At 45.9% G+C, this 14,578-nt stretch overlaps 1 protein-coding gene across 1 annotated transcript in view; it reads right to left on the reverse strand.

Moving 5' to 3' along the window:
* Positions 1 to 3,221: 3,221 nt before the first annotated feature.
* Positions 3,222 to 14,578, reverse strand: part of LOC124710920 (glucose dehydrogenase [FAD, quinone]-like) — a 32,190-nt gene continuing 20,833 nt past the window's right edge. The window contains exon 3 of the mRNA XM_047240966.1: positions 3,222 to 5,177. Within this exon, the coding sequence (XP_047096922.1) occupies positions 3,591 to 5,177 (1,587 nt within the window). The 3' untranslated portion in view covers positions 3,222 to 3,590. The remainder of the gene's footprint in view (positions 5,178 to 14,578) is intronic.

Below are 14,578 nucleotides of genomic sequence, written 5' to 3' on the forward strand. Positions count from 1 at the left end.
TACAAAAGAAGAAATGTATAGAGTCTCATTTTGGTTACTATTTTTTTCGTTTTTTGTATTCAGTTCGAATACCTACGTCATTTAAATATTAAATTTATGAAATATGTGGTAATTAACACATCTAATAGACATTTTTATGAAAGATCCCAGTCTCTTTATTTCTAACTATATACTATACACAAACTTACAGTTTTCATTAAAATTCTTAGTGACGGGTCTTTTATACAAGATTGTTAATCAAGACTGTATAGTGAAAAAATTTACAAACTATATTATTTCTACCATTTTTCATTCTATGCTTCACGTAAAATGCTCATAGAACGTGTGCCTTTCTTTAAAAATTCCAATCTACCATGAATCGAACCCAGGTCTCCATGCAGCGAACAAGCACGCAACTAGAGAGACACACTGTTCGTCAAAACATTCTATATTAGTTTAGCATCTTAAGCAAGGCCGGAAAATTTACAAGTCTATTTTCTCCAGAATTTTTGAGAGTTGCATCGAACTGCTTCGGGAGAGGTGTATTTGATTTTGAACTCCACATATCAGAAATACAAAATAATACAAAAGGGCGATTGTAGGATGGTCCTCCGTGTTGGTGAAAAACAGAAAATGTGCTTTCATATGGAGGCACAATTTAATTCAACCCCTGGTTAAGTCTGATTCACAAATTAATAAACTTTCTTCTCAAGTATAGGATACGGTATACGATACCCTGATTCTGTCCCAGTACATCTATTCAACAAGTGCTCATAGCTCTTAAGGTATGCGTTTTAGAGCCCATGTTTAATGGACTTTTTTCTTGTTTTGGTCCATACTACCACCTCTGAAAGCTGACTACCCTACAATCTTAACAGCAACGGTACTGAAACATATATTCCACTGTCAGACGTATCAGAACGGTTTTCGCTTGTAAATTTCGACTCCCTTACTTGGGACCGATGACCTCGTTGTTTGGTCCCCTTTCCCCAAATCAACCAACCAACAGAGGCCCTTACCTCAAATTGATACATTGTAACATTGTAACATTGTAACATCATCACGTGATCACCCTGTATATGCACGCTTACAAGGTGAAAAGTATTTAAACCGAAAAACTTTAGGAGGTTGTAGGGGACATCAAAACAAATATTTTTCCCTAGAGTCATTTTTTCCTATGAGGAGTATTTAAACTGGTGGACGCCGTACTACGCTCTTCAGTTGTTAGAGGCCGTATTACGATCTTCAGTTGTTAGAGGGCGAATTACGCTCTTCAGTTGTAGGCAACTGCTGTCCACCAGTGTAGTAGTGGATTGTCTCTGTTTACTAATGGAGCGATACACCTGAAGTGGGTACACTGATGTTGTTGGTGCGTACTACGTAGCGCACCACAACGGACGAGATGCACAGTGGGTTTATCAACAACAATATCCTAATCACCGTATCCCGCATCATACGACCTTTGCTGCTGTATACCAACGTCTGCGTGAGACCGGGTCATTTAGCAGATTACCTGGACTGGGACGCCGTCGCACGGTAAGAACGTTGCAATTTGAGGAAGCTGTCTTGCAGCATGTGGAGCGGGATCCTTCAATCAGCACTCGTGCAGTTGCACGTAACATGGGGACGAATCAGACGAATGTAAGAACAGTCCTTCGAGAGCAATTGTTACGTCCATTTCACTTACAGCGTGTCCACAACCTGGAACCAGTTGATTATCCACCCAGAGCACAGTTTTCGCAGTGGTACCTGGGACACTGTGAAATGCATCCTACATTTCCATCCTCTGTGTTGTTCACCGATGAAGCAAAGTTCGGGCTTGATGGAGTCTTCAACATGCACAATTCGCATGTTTGGAGTGAGGATATAACCCACATGCCACAGTTGCTAGCGCCCATCAAGTGCGGTTCTTCGTTAATGTTTGGGTCGGTGTTGTTGGGGACTATTTAATTCGGCCTTATCCGCTACCTAGGCCATTGAATGGCAGGCACTATTACAATTTTCTCGCCAGAGCGTTGACAGAATTGCTGGAAGACGTCCCGCTCCCTACAAGACAACGAATGTGGTTCCAAGACGACAGGGCGCCGGCACATCTCAGTCGTCGTGTGCGTCGATTCCTGGACCGACGGTTCCCAGAAACGTGGATTGCCAGAGATGGTCCTGTACCACGGCCTGCTCAATCCCCAGGTATGTCCCCTCTGGACTTCTTTGTGTGGTGAAAGATGCGCAACCTTGTTTACGCAACCTCTGTTGCATCAGAAGAGAATCTGGTTGCCCGGATAGTAGCAGCAGCAGGAACAATTCCCGTGTCAGACAGAACATGATCCGACGGTGTAACCTTTGTTTACGTGTCAATGGAGGCATTTTTGAAAATCTACTGTAATTGAAACTGGGCTGTGTTAATGTGTTGTCTCTTGGTCATAAAAAAATGGAAAAGTGTTTGTTGGTTTAGTTAATTTGCCGCCAGAGAAATCTTCCTCTACTGGTTTAAATACTCCTCATAGGGAAAAATGACATCAGGGAAAAATATTTGTTTTGATGTCCCCTACAACCTCCCAGAGTTTGTCGGTTTAAATACTTTTCATCATGTGTACAGGGTGTTACAAAAAGGCACGGCCAAACTTTCAGGAAGCATTCCTCACACACAAATAAAGAAAAGATGTTATGTGGACATGTGTCCGGAAACGCTTACTTTCCATGTTAGAGCTCATTTTAGTTCCGTTCCACCTACGATCAATGGAGCACGTTATCATGATTTCATACGGGATACTCTACCTGTGCTGCTAGAACATGTGCCTTTACATGTACGACACAACATGTGGTTCATGCACGATGGAGCTCCTGCACATTTCAGTCGAAGTGTTCGTACGCTTCTCAACAACAGATTCGGTGACCGATGGATTGGTAGAGGCGGACCAATTCCATGGCCTCCACGCTCTCCTGACCTCAACCCTCTCGACTTTCATTTATGGGGGCATTTGAAAGCTCTTGTCTACGCAACCCCGGTACCAAATGTAGAGACTCTTCGTGTTCGTATTGTGGACGGTTGTGACTCAATACGCCATTCTCCAGGGCTGCATCAGAGCATCAGGGATTCCATGCGACGGAGGATGGCTGCATGTATCCTCGCTAACGATGGACTTTTGAACATTTCCTGTAACAAAGTGTTTGAAGTCACGCTGGTACGTTCTGTTGCTGTGTGTTTCCATTCCACGATTAATGTGATTTGATGAGAAGTAATAAAATGAGCTCTAACATGGAAAGTAAGCGTTTCCGGGCACATGTCCACATAACATATTTCCTTTCTTTGTGTGAGGAATGTTTCCTGAAAGTTTGGCCGTACCTTTTTGTAACACCCTGTATAGACACCGGCACCTATTAACTTTAACGCTCTGTAGTGTCTTCGTATTACGCTTCAGAACATGAGTTCCTATGTAATAACTGATCTCCTTAAGTGCCTTCTACAACCTTTAGAAATGTGTAACATGAAATATGAAACACGCTGTAGATTAGCTGTAAGATAGGTTACTGTGTCACTACGAATATGGTCTGATGAGGACGAAATTACGTGAAACGGTTATCTTGACTGGCATACGGGAAAGGTTGTCCCTTCACAGCTCCTCCTTGAGCGGGTGAGCGTCGTCGCGGCGGCGCCAGTGCTGGGCGACCATGTGGGCGCACTTCTCGCCGATCATGATGGCCGGCACGTTGGTGTTGCAGCGCACTATCAGCGGCATGACGGACGCGTCGGCCACGCGCAGGTTGCGCACGCCGTGGACGCGCAGCTGCGGGTCGACGACGGCGTCGGCGTCGCCGGCCGGCCCCATCTTGGCGGTGCCCACCGGGTGGAAGAGCGTCGTCGCGAGGTGCGGCAGCGCGCAGCGCCAGTAGTCCTCCGTCAGCGGCGGCCGGTCGGCGCACGCCGCCAGCGGCAGGTCGCGCACCGAGTAGCCGGCGGCGCGCATCGCCCGCGTGGCGGCCACGCGGTGCGCGAACGCGACGCCGGCCACGTGGTTGTCGAGGTCGCGCGGGTCGGCGTAGTAGCCCGCCTCGACGAGCGGCCGCAGGCGCGGGTCGGCGCCGGCCAGACGCACGCGGCCGCGGCTCGTCGGCGCCAGCAGCGTCGGCATCGCCAGCAGCGCGTCGTCGCGCTCCGTCAGCCGCGCCAGGGCCGCCGCCGCCTCCTCCCCGTAGTTGTAGAACTCGGCCAGCGCGCCCGACTGTCCTCTCTCCACGTACGAGTAGTGTATCTGCACGTCCGGGTAGCTCGGCGAGTCCAACTCCGGGAGCCCGACTCGGTTGGGAGGCGCCCGATCCGTCCGGACGAATCCTGTAAACGTGCTGGTCCTGCTTGCCGCCAGGAACCCCGTCCTGTTCAACAGGTACTCGAAGGCGGCGCCCTCGAGCGACTTCTTCGGCGGAGGCTCCCTCGTGTAGTAGAGCCCAGGGTAAACCTGGTGATCCTGTAGATTGTATCCGACTTTCAGATCCTTTATTACAGTTATGCCGAACTCCTCCAGGTGGTCCTTTGGTCCTATTCCCGAGTGCATCAGTATGTGAGGGGTGTCGATAGCTCCTGCCGAAACGATAACCTCCTTCTTAGATCTAACTTCCTTCACCTCGCCGTTTTTTACAAACTGTACACCATACGCCGCCTTTGTCTTAGGATCGACGAGCACCTTCGTCGCGTACGCGGACTTGGCGACGTGCAGGTTCTTCCTATCCTTGGCTGGCGCTAGGTACCCTCGAGCGGCACTCCATCTGGTGCCGTTCTCGATGTTGCAAGGTACGTGTCCGAACCCCAGGTTCGGTTCGGCGCTGTAGTCCTGGATAATTTTGAACCCCAGCTCTCGGGCTGCCTCTTCCAGAGCGACCGTGTAGGAAAGTGGGGACTCTGACTTTGTAGCCCGGATGGCACCGTCGCGGCCGTGGACGGACTCGGTGTGCGGCCTCCTCTTCAGCTCCTTCTCGTCGAAGGCCTCCAGCTTCTTGAAGAACGGGAGGACGTCCCGGTATGCCCAGCCGTCGTTGCCCAGCGCGGCCCAGGCGTCGTAGTCCTGAGGGCTGCCGCGGATGTGGATCATGGCGTGGAGCGCGCTGGTGCCGCCCAGAGCCTTGCCGCGCGGCATCGGGCAGCGCCCGCCCTTGAACGCCAGACACGACCGCCCGTCTGGCTCGGTCAGGTAGGCCCAGTCCACCTGCAACGCGACCAAGCCTCGTATAGTCCGTCTGTAAACTTTGTATACTCACTGATATACTTCGATATCCAGAAGTGATGGACAATCGCCTAGCATTGCAAGAAAATGTACAGAATACGGAGAAGTATTTGAGGGGTAACGAGCGTTGAATCGTCTCTAATGTTACGAGGGCTATCCCCAAAGTATATTACGTTTTGGAATTAAAAATAAATAAAGTGTAGGAATTTTTTTTAATTATATACAGATGAAAGCCACACTTAAATACTGCTTTTCTACATAGTTGCCATTTAAATTAAGGCGCCTGTCGTAGCGATGGACGAGCTTGGAAATTCCTTCGTCGTAAAATTCGGCCGCCTGCGCCTTCAGCCACGTGGTTACCTCTTCTTTTGGGACAGAAAAGGTGTGATTTTTGTGGATTTTCTGGAAAGAGGACTACAATAAACTCTCAAAGGTATTGCCAAACTCTGCACAACCTCAGAAGAGCAATACAAAACAAGCGCAAGGGAAAGTTGGGCTCAGAGATCTTGCTGATTCATGACAACGCCCGGGCCCACACGGCAAATGCCACTCGTGAAGTTCTCGAATCTTTTAAGTGGGAGTTGTTTCCTCATTCGCCGTACAGTCCCGACCTGGCACCGAGCGACTTCCACTTATTCCCAGCAATGAAGAAGTGGTTGGCTATGCAGCGTTTTGATGACGCCGCACAGCTTCAAGAAGAGGTAAACACATGGTTGAAGGCGCAGGCGGCCGAATTTTACGACGAAGGAATTTCTAAGCTCGTCCATCGCTACGATAAGTGCCTTAATTTAAATGGCAACTATGTAGAAAAGTAGTATTTAAGTGTGGCTTTCATCTGTGTATAATAAAAAAAATTCCAATACTTTATTTATTTTTAATTCCATAACGTAATGTACTTTGTGGATAGCCCTCGTATTATAACGTGTGTTCAAATGGTACAAATTGCTCTGAGCACTATGCAACTTAACTTCTGTGGTCATCAGTACCCTAGAACTTAGAACTACTTAAACCTAACTAACCTAAGGACATCACGCACATCCACGCCCGAGGCAGTATTCGAACTGGCGACCGTAGTGGTCACGCGGTTCCAGACTGAAGCGCCTAGAACCGCACGGCCACACCGGCCGGCTAGCGTTCAATCGTCTCCAATGTTAATATAACGTGTGTTAAAGAGGCGACACAAAAAGAATTGTTGGCTAATATTATCAGTCCAAATCAAGCGGCTGCAATTTTATGCAAGGGTCAGCCTCGCCACAATAGGACGCATAAGGAAGGAACGCAAAAATAATCTGCGTCGTTTACTGGAATCGTCACGAAAGAAAACTAATAATTTAGGAAGAAATCCATCGTTATAGACAGTTTCAAAATAACGTAAAGCCTTTTATGCTTGTGGAACTGCAGCATTTAAATGTATTCTGTCGCTAAATCTCTATCTCGGTTACTGCTCACCTGATTCTAAGACACATTGCTTAAAATATGTGCGCATTAGCTGCTCTAAACACTGCTGAAATTTCCTTTGGAACATGTATACCGGTTCTGGACATCTAAGTAAGAGGTTTGACATACGAGGTGCGTTCACACATTAATTTTTATTTTTTGGTAAGAACTTTGTCAATCAACATCAATGTTGTCCTCTCCAAAATATTCCCCATTACATACTACACACTAATGCCCGTCTTTTTCCAGTTCCCGAAACACTTTAGGAACTGTTTCCTGGGGATAGTTTATAGGTCTCTTAACTGTGCATTTTTAATCTCATCCACGCTTGTAAAATCGCTCTCCTTTAAGGCCTACTTTGAAATGTTTATACCACTTGTATGCCCTTGGTTTACTCATAACAGATTCACCAAAAGTAATATTTAACATTTCTAAAATTTTCATACACTTTGTTCCATTCTTATAAAAAAACTTAATACAGATTCTCTAATCCGGTTTATTACAGAACAAATAATCGTTGAAGCGACCAAAACACATGTAACCTTTTTGACAGCCGACAAAAGAGTAAATACCCAATACACATAACATTGTACACATACTTTCCAGACATGTTTACGAAGACAGTGACAGAAAGTAGTGGAAATCGAAATAATACAGCAAACAAAATTATAAATTCCTGGTACTTTTTAAGTTGTAAGAAGTGTTAAGTTTCCATGCAGCCCTTCAAAGAAAACTTCTACCTCTTAGTAGAAACACAAAGTAAGAACAACCCTACAATTCTACAGATTGCTTGCATTATATGGGGTTCGTTTTACGAATAGCAATAGACGAACGTACAGTCACATAAACAGGCATTCGGTTCTATGTTTGTAGTAGAGTCCTGACTTCCGTTTTTATGTTAATATCATTTACTATATAATGTTGTGTTTCGGAAGAAGCTATCGTCTTTTATATTCCTGATGGTCTTAACGCATTTGTCTAAAAATAAACGCAACCGGGACGTATCTGTACACGGCGTCGCCACAGATTTAAAGCGCGCGCCGCGGCAGGGCCGGTACTACGTTGTGAAACTGCCTGTAGAAGGGCTTCGTGGCGTAGCTGGGTTGGCAGAGTGGGGACTCGCTCGCTCGCTCTTCAGTTTACCGACAGACTATACAACAGGGCAGCCGCACCTCGCGAACACTTGGGTCAGGTGACTTGTTTGTTGACAGATTCGTGTGTCGTTCCCTGCTGCTCTAGTCAACTACCTTATCCCTCCATAGAGGTAAAGCTCTCATCGGCCCACAGGTTGTTACCAACAGAATTCCATTTACATGGCTATAAATATCTTCAATATTCCGCGGCCCTGTCAGCAACTGTATAAATATTAATTTTAATTTTAACAATGAACAGCCTCAGTTGCACCGTTTACCTAGAATTTACCTAGGTTTCAGTCGGGATAAACCAACCTTCTTCAGAATAACAGTATCTACCGTTTGTCCATAGTGGACATCGTCAAGCAAAAAATACAAATCCATAAATTATCGTCAAACTGTAAAACTTATCTGGCACTGCCTCGGCCCTACTTCCCGACTGCGATGCGGCAGCCACGAGTGCTCTGAAGAAGGTTATCCCGACTGAAACCTAGGTAAATTCTAGGTAAACGGTGCAACTGAGGCTGTTCATTATTTTAAAAAAATGGTTCAAATGGCTCTGAGCACTATGGGACTTAGTGGCAAGCACACTGGACTCGCATTCGGGAGGACGACGGTTCAATCCCGCGTCCGGCCATCCTGATTTAGGTTTTCCGTGATTTCCCTAAATCACTCCAGGCAAATGCCGGGATGGTTCCTTTGAAAGGGTACGGCCGGCTTCCTTCCCCGTCCTTCCCTAATCTGATGAGACCGATGACCTCACTGTCTGGTCTTCCCCAAACAACACAACCCAACCCCCCCCCCCCCCCTATGGGACTTAACATCTGAGGTCATCAGTCCCCTAGACTTAGAACTACTTAAACCTAACTAACCTAAGGACATCACACACATCCATGCCCGAAGCAGGATTCGAACCTGCGACCGTAGCAGCAGCGCGGTTCCGGACTGAAGCGCCTAGAACCGCTCGGCCACATCGGTCAGCCTCATTATTAAAATTAAAATTAATAATTTACATGGCTACTCTGCGATGCCTACATAAGTACCTGGCAGGAAGTTCATTGAGCCCCTTTCACACTATTTCCATACCATTCCGCTCTCGAACAGCGCATGGGAAAAACAAACAGTAAATCTTTCCATGTGAGCTCTGATTTCTCTTATTTTATTACGATGATCATTTCTTCCTTTGTAGGTCGTTGTCAACTATTTTCGTATTCGGAGGAAAAAGTTGGCAACTTAGATTTCGTGAGAAGATCTCGCTGCAACGAAAAACGTCTCTGTTTTAATTATTTTCAGCTCAACTTGGGTGTCATACCTGTGACACTCTCCCCCCTATTTCGCGGTAGAGCAAAATGAACTAATCTCTGGATCTAAATATTTTTTTAATACCCTCCGTCAATCCTATATGGTAAAGATCCCGTACAACGTACCAACACTAGAGCAGATGATGGACAGGCGTAGTGTAGGCACTCTCTGTAGTAGAGGCCTGCCAATAAGACGCAGTCTTTGGTTCGCTTTCCCCACAATGTCTATCTGATCGTTACAATATAAGTTATTTCTAATTGTAATCCATAGGTATTTAGTTTAATTGACAGCCTTTAGACTGAATTCCTTTCAGTACTCATGTGGATGACCCACGCTTTTCATTATTTGGGGTCAACTGCCTCTTTTGCCACCTCGTAGATCTACTGCCTAAATCATTTTGCCATTGGTTTTGATCTTCTGATGACTTTTCCAGACAGTAAAAGACAGCATCATCTACAAACGATCGAAGAGGGCTGCACTGATTTATTCCTAAACCATTTGTATAGATTAGGAACAGCAGACGGCTTGTAACACTTCCTTGGAGAACGCCACATGTCGATTCTCTTTTACTCGATGACTTTCCGTCAATTACTACGAACTATGACCTTACCGACATGAAATCGCGAAACAGTCGTACAACTGACATAATACTCCAAAGCACGAAATTTAATTAGAAGCCACTTGTAAGGACCGGTAGCAAAAGCGTTTTGAAAATCTAGAAACATAGTATCAATCTGACATAGCACGCATTACTTCCTGAGAAAAGAGAGCTAGTTCTGTTGCACACGCCTCAGTCTGAAACCGCGCGACCGCTACGATCGCAGGTTCGAATCCTGCCTCGGGCATGGATGTGTGTGATGTCCTTAGGTTAGTTCTAAGTTCTAGGGGGCTGATGACCTCAGATGTTAAGTCCCATAGTGCTCAGAGCCATTTGAACCATTTGTGTTGCACATGAGAGATCTGTTCTTAATCCTTGCCGACTCCGTGTGCCAATAGCTTGTTATCTTATAGATAATTCATAATGTTCCAAAATCTTGCCGCAAATCGCTGTCAGTGATGTAGGTCTGTAATTCTGTGGGATACTCTTATTTCATTTCTTAAGCACTGTTGTGATATGCGCAACTTTCCATTCGTTAGGTACGGTCTTTCGTCAAGCGAGCGGTTGTATATGATTGCTAAGTATGGAGCTATCATGTCAGTATACTCCGAAAGGAACCTAATTGCTATACAGTTTGGACCGTAAGACTAACCTTTATTAAGTTACTAGAGTTGCAACACTACATCGTGGATGTATACTTCTAAGTTACTCACATTGGCAACTGTTTTTCATTCGAATTCTCGACTACTTACTTCGTTTTCTTTGGTGCAGGAATTACGTAAAACAACGTTTAGTGCCACCACAGTGCTTTACCTGGAATGATCTTAGAGAAGGTGGCGCCCCGCTGCCTTCACCCAGCCAGTTATGAACTACAATTTAGCGATCATTGCGAACCATGAAGCTGCTCGTCATTTTCCACAGTAACAAATGTTGCCAGAGGTGGAAGAAGTGACAACCGGTATTAAAATCTTAGCACTGACTGGATCGAACCCCAGACTCCGGATCAGTACTTGGGCGTTTAACAACCGAGCTTTGATCCATTCTCCCTGTACAGCACTCTGGAAGGAGTTTGCTCAATGGATATTTCGTGTTCGAACGATGCCACAAGAAAAATGTTTCGTTATTGTTGTGCTATAAGAATGTTCTTGACAACTACAACATACGACCTAAAAGTTAGTCAGATTGCGATGTTCACTTTTGGTTCAAATTTCATTCAAAAATAGGAATATATCAGTACATTAAAACTGAGGTCATAGTATTTTATAAACTCACAGCTTGAAGTTAAAGGTCTTTCTGTACAGAAAGATTGATCACGACCCTACAACATGTGTGCAACAAAAGACGTGTACACTCCTGAATTCTTCCTCGTTACCTCTAGAGACCTTCAAGTGGTTAAGACCACATGGCAGCGTACCACCAAGGCTGTATGGTCTTCCTAAAGTGCACAGAGAAGGTCTTCCTTTACGACTAATAGTGAGTAATATTGATGGCTCTGAGCACTATGCGACTTCTGTGGTCATCAGTCGCCTAGAACTTATAACTAATTAAACCTAACTAATCTAAGGACATCACACACATCCATGCCCGAGGCAGGATTCGAATCTGCGACCGTAGCGGTCGCTCGGCTCCAGACTGTAGCGCCTAGAACCGCACGGCCACTCCGTAATATTGATGCCCCAACATATGATTTAGCCAAACATCTTGCTTTCTTGCTGAGACCATTGGTTGGCAAATGTGCACATCATACAAGGAACTCTGCCGATTTCGTCTTCAGACTGGGGGCTCTCCACCTAAAAAGCTCGGATCTTTTAGTGAGTTTTGATGTAGTATCTCTTTTTACAAAGGTACCTCTGCTGATTACTTGGCACTGATTGGTAAACAGTTTCAGTCGGACATCACTGCTTTTTTTCGGCTCACTCTTTCCTTAAAATATTTTGTGTTTAACCAACAATATTTTGAACAGACTTACAGTGCCGCCCTGGGTAGCGCTTAGTCTCTCCTGGTGGCTAATTTCTGTGTGGAGGACTTAGACCCGGCCGGAGTGGCCGAGCGGTTCTAGGCGCTACAGTCTGGAACCGCGCGACCGCTACGGTCGCAGGTTCGAATCCTGCCGAGGGCATGGATGTGTGTGATGTCCTTAGGTTCGTTAGGTTTAAGTAGTTCTAAGTTCTAGCGGACTGATGAGCTTAGAACTTAAGTCTCATAGTGCTCAGAGCCATCTGAGGACTTTGAGGAAACAGCATTTGAATCGCCAGTTCTTAAAACAACTGTTTTTTGAAGGTACGTGGGTGATACTTTCGTAATGTGCCTCCACAGAGAAGATAAGTAAATGGACTCTTTACATCGTGTTAACTCCATTATGAGAATATGCAATTTGCTACGGAATTAGAGGAAGATGGTTTTCTCCCATTCCTGGATGTCTTGATTTGATGGAAGAGTGACGGCTCTCTGGGACATTCTGCTTACCGTTCGCCCACTCACACTGATTTGTCTTTGTACTTTTCGAGTTGCCATCACTCATCCGAAACCATGACTATGCTTAAAACTCTTGTACACAGTGTCCATACAGTGTCGGATGCGGATAGATTACCTAAAGATCTTGCACACTTAATGATAGTGTCCAGAGACAATAGATACTCAACCCGGCAAATGAACAGGGAATTCTCATCTAGAACCAAGAACCGGAAAGTGGATAAAGAGGAGAACGCGTCAGCAAAATCTGTAGCTTTTCTTCCCTTCGTTGGAAATATTTCCTTCAAAACAGTAAGATCCTTAGCAACTTTCAGGTGAAAGTCATTTTCCGGCCACCATCTAAGATTTCGGACCTGCTGGGATCAGTGAAGGATAATTCGTTATTTCGTAAGGCGGGAATTTACGAAATACCTTGTCGGTGTGGTATGGCCTATAGAGGACAAACAACAAGCACAATGGAAGGACCTTGCACTGAACATAAACTTTACGTTCGTCTTCTGCAAGCCAGAAAGTCTACAGTTGGAGAACATTGTATCTCCAACGGACATTCAATGGAGTATGACAAAACATTAATTTTCGCCAACAGCAACATCTTTTCGGGACTCCCTTATAAAAGAATCCTTTGAAATAAGCGTCGCGGAAAATCTAATGAACCGTGACAGTGGCTACCAGCTAGATAATGCGTGGAATCCCGTCACCTCCGAGTTTGGCTCCAGACGAAGACGCCGGAATAATACGATAACTGCGACGAACAGCAATGCCGAAGACAGCAGATGCTTGCAGTTCCACCATCGAGGGCGCTGCCGCCAGGTGGTGCAGACCTTCTGTCACCATAACACATGGGCGACAGTACTATATAAGGCAGAGAGGTGAATGTCTCCACCTACCAAACCAATCCGTCCCATCGTCTGTTATACCAGTCCCACTTGGATATCCGACCCCCACCCCCCCCAAAATTCTATGTCCCACCAGATCCTCGAGGCCGTGCACTCTTCCTCGCCTTCCGTATATGCCTCCTGTTCCCCACGCGGATCCTCTATGACCTACTTCCTGGTTGCTCCTCTCCTCTCTACCCCTGCCTGCTGCCGCACCTTCACCGTTGTGTCCTCCCTACCCTCCACCTCCACATCGTCTGTCTCCTTTCCTGGGGTGGCTTCCATCAACTTCCCCTCCTGGATGATGCCCTCTCCCCCTCCATCAATCCCTCCTATCAACTACGATCCTCACCTCCCCCTCCCTCCTTCTGTCCTTTTCCCGGGCTCCCACTCCCCCCCCCTTTCCATCCTGTTTTTTCTCCACCTACCCACTCCTTGACTCCATTCTCTCCCCCAGAGTCCCTTTTTCTTTCCCCTCCACTGCCTTCCCCACACCTTTCTCACGTCCGCCCTGCTTCCCCCGTTTTTCTCTGCCCTCTCCCACCATTGGCTCCCCCCATTTTTCTTGCTTTTACTCTCCTACCGCCTCCCTCCCCATCCTCATCTGTCCTATGCCTTCATAATCTATAGTGCAGTGTTATGCGTCCCCCTTTTTAAGTGTTGCAAACAGTCACCATAAAGTCGCTAGGTGTGTTTTTAACTGTTGCGAACAGAAACCAGACTGTCGCCGTGTTTTTTTAATTGTGCATGTCTATTCACTAAGTGTTTTCATCAGCATCGCCGACCCTTTGTTTTTATATTTTCTTCGCAACTCTTTCGCCATGTTTCCGTTTTTAACAGTCGCCGTTTTATCGCCTGCTTTTGTTATTATGATATCTCCTGATTCTGTTTTTCACCTTTTCTGTAGGCTGCAGAGCGGCGTATTGTGCTGCTGCCAGCCCCTCACCCCCCCCCCCCCCCCCCCCGCCACCCACTGGGGCGGGGGGAACGAAATCCAATAAATAAAAACGCTCCGTCAGTCTTCAATGGCCCACCTGAAGATGACTGGCAGGTGTCCACTTGAATTACTGGAGTGAAGTTTACGACGAGCGGCTTCAATCCCGAAATCTGTTTGAATATGTATTTAAATTTTAACTGGTTTTAGATATACTTTTACTTAATTTGATTTCATTTGTAATTTGTGTGTAGTAGAAAAATTCTGTGACAGTACTGACAAGATTTTCTCTACTGCGTTGCTTTTAAATTTCAATAGAATACTTGTTCCCGAGCACATGACCATGCTATACCTTCAACGATGTTTTTACATTTGGGAATACCTTAGTTTTCCAGAGCAATTTTAGTAATTTCAGGAAAAGAAAATATATCAGACATTTGTTTCAGGGCTGGCTATAGGTGAATCTCTGAAAAGTGTTCCAAGCTTGTGAAACAGTTAATCATCTGCTCAAACAGACAATAAAATTTCGCCAGGCGATTATGTCACAATTTTTGGGTTTCTGAGTGTGGCGGCAATCTGAAACAAAGAACAGTCGACATTAATAATATTTTGCAATGGTGCCGACTTTTGAC

Source organism: Schistocerca piceifrons, chromosome 1 (genome assembly GCF_021461385.2).
Source record: "Schistocerca piceifrons isolate TAMUIC-IGC-003096 chromosome 1, iqSchPice1.1, whole genome shotgun sequence".
NCBI classification, from domain to species: domain Eukaryota; kingdom Metazoa; phylum Arthropoda; class Insecta; order Orthoptera; family Acrididae; genus Schistocerca; species Schistocerca piceifrons.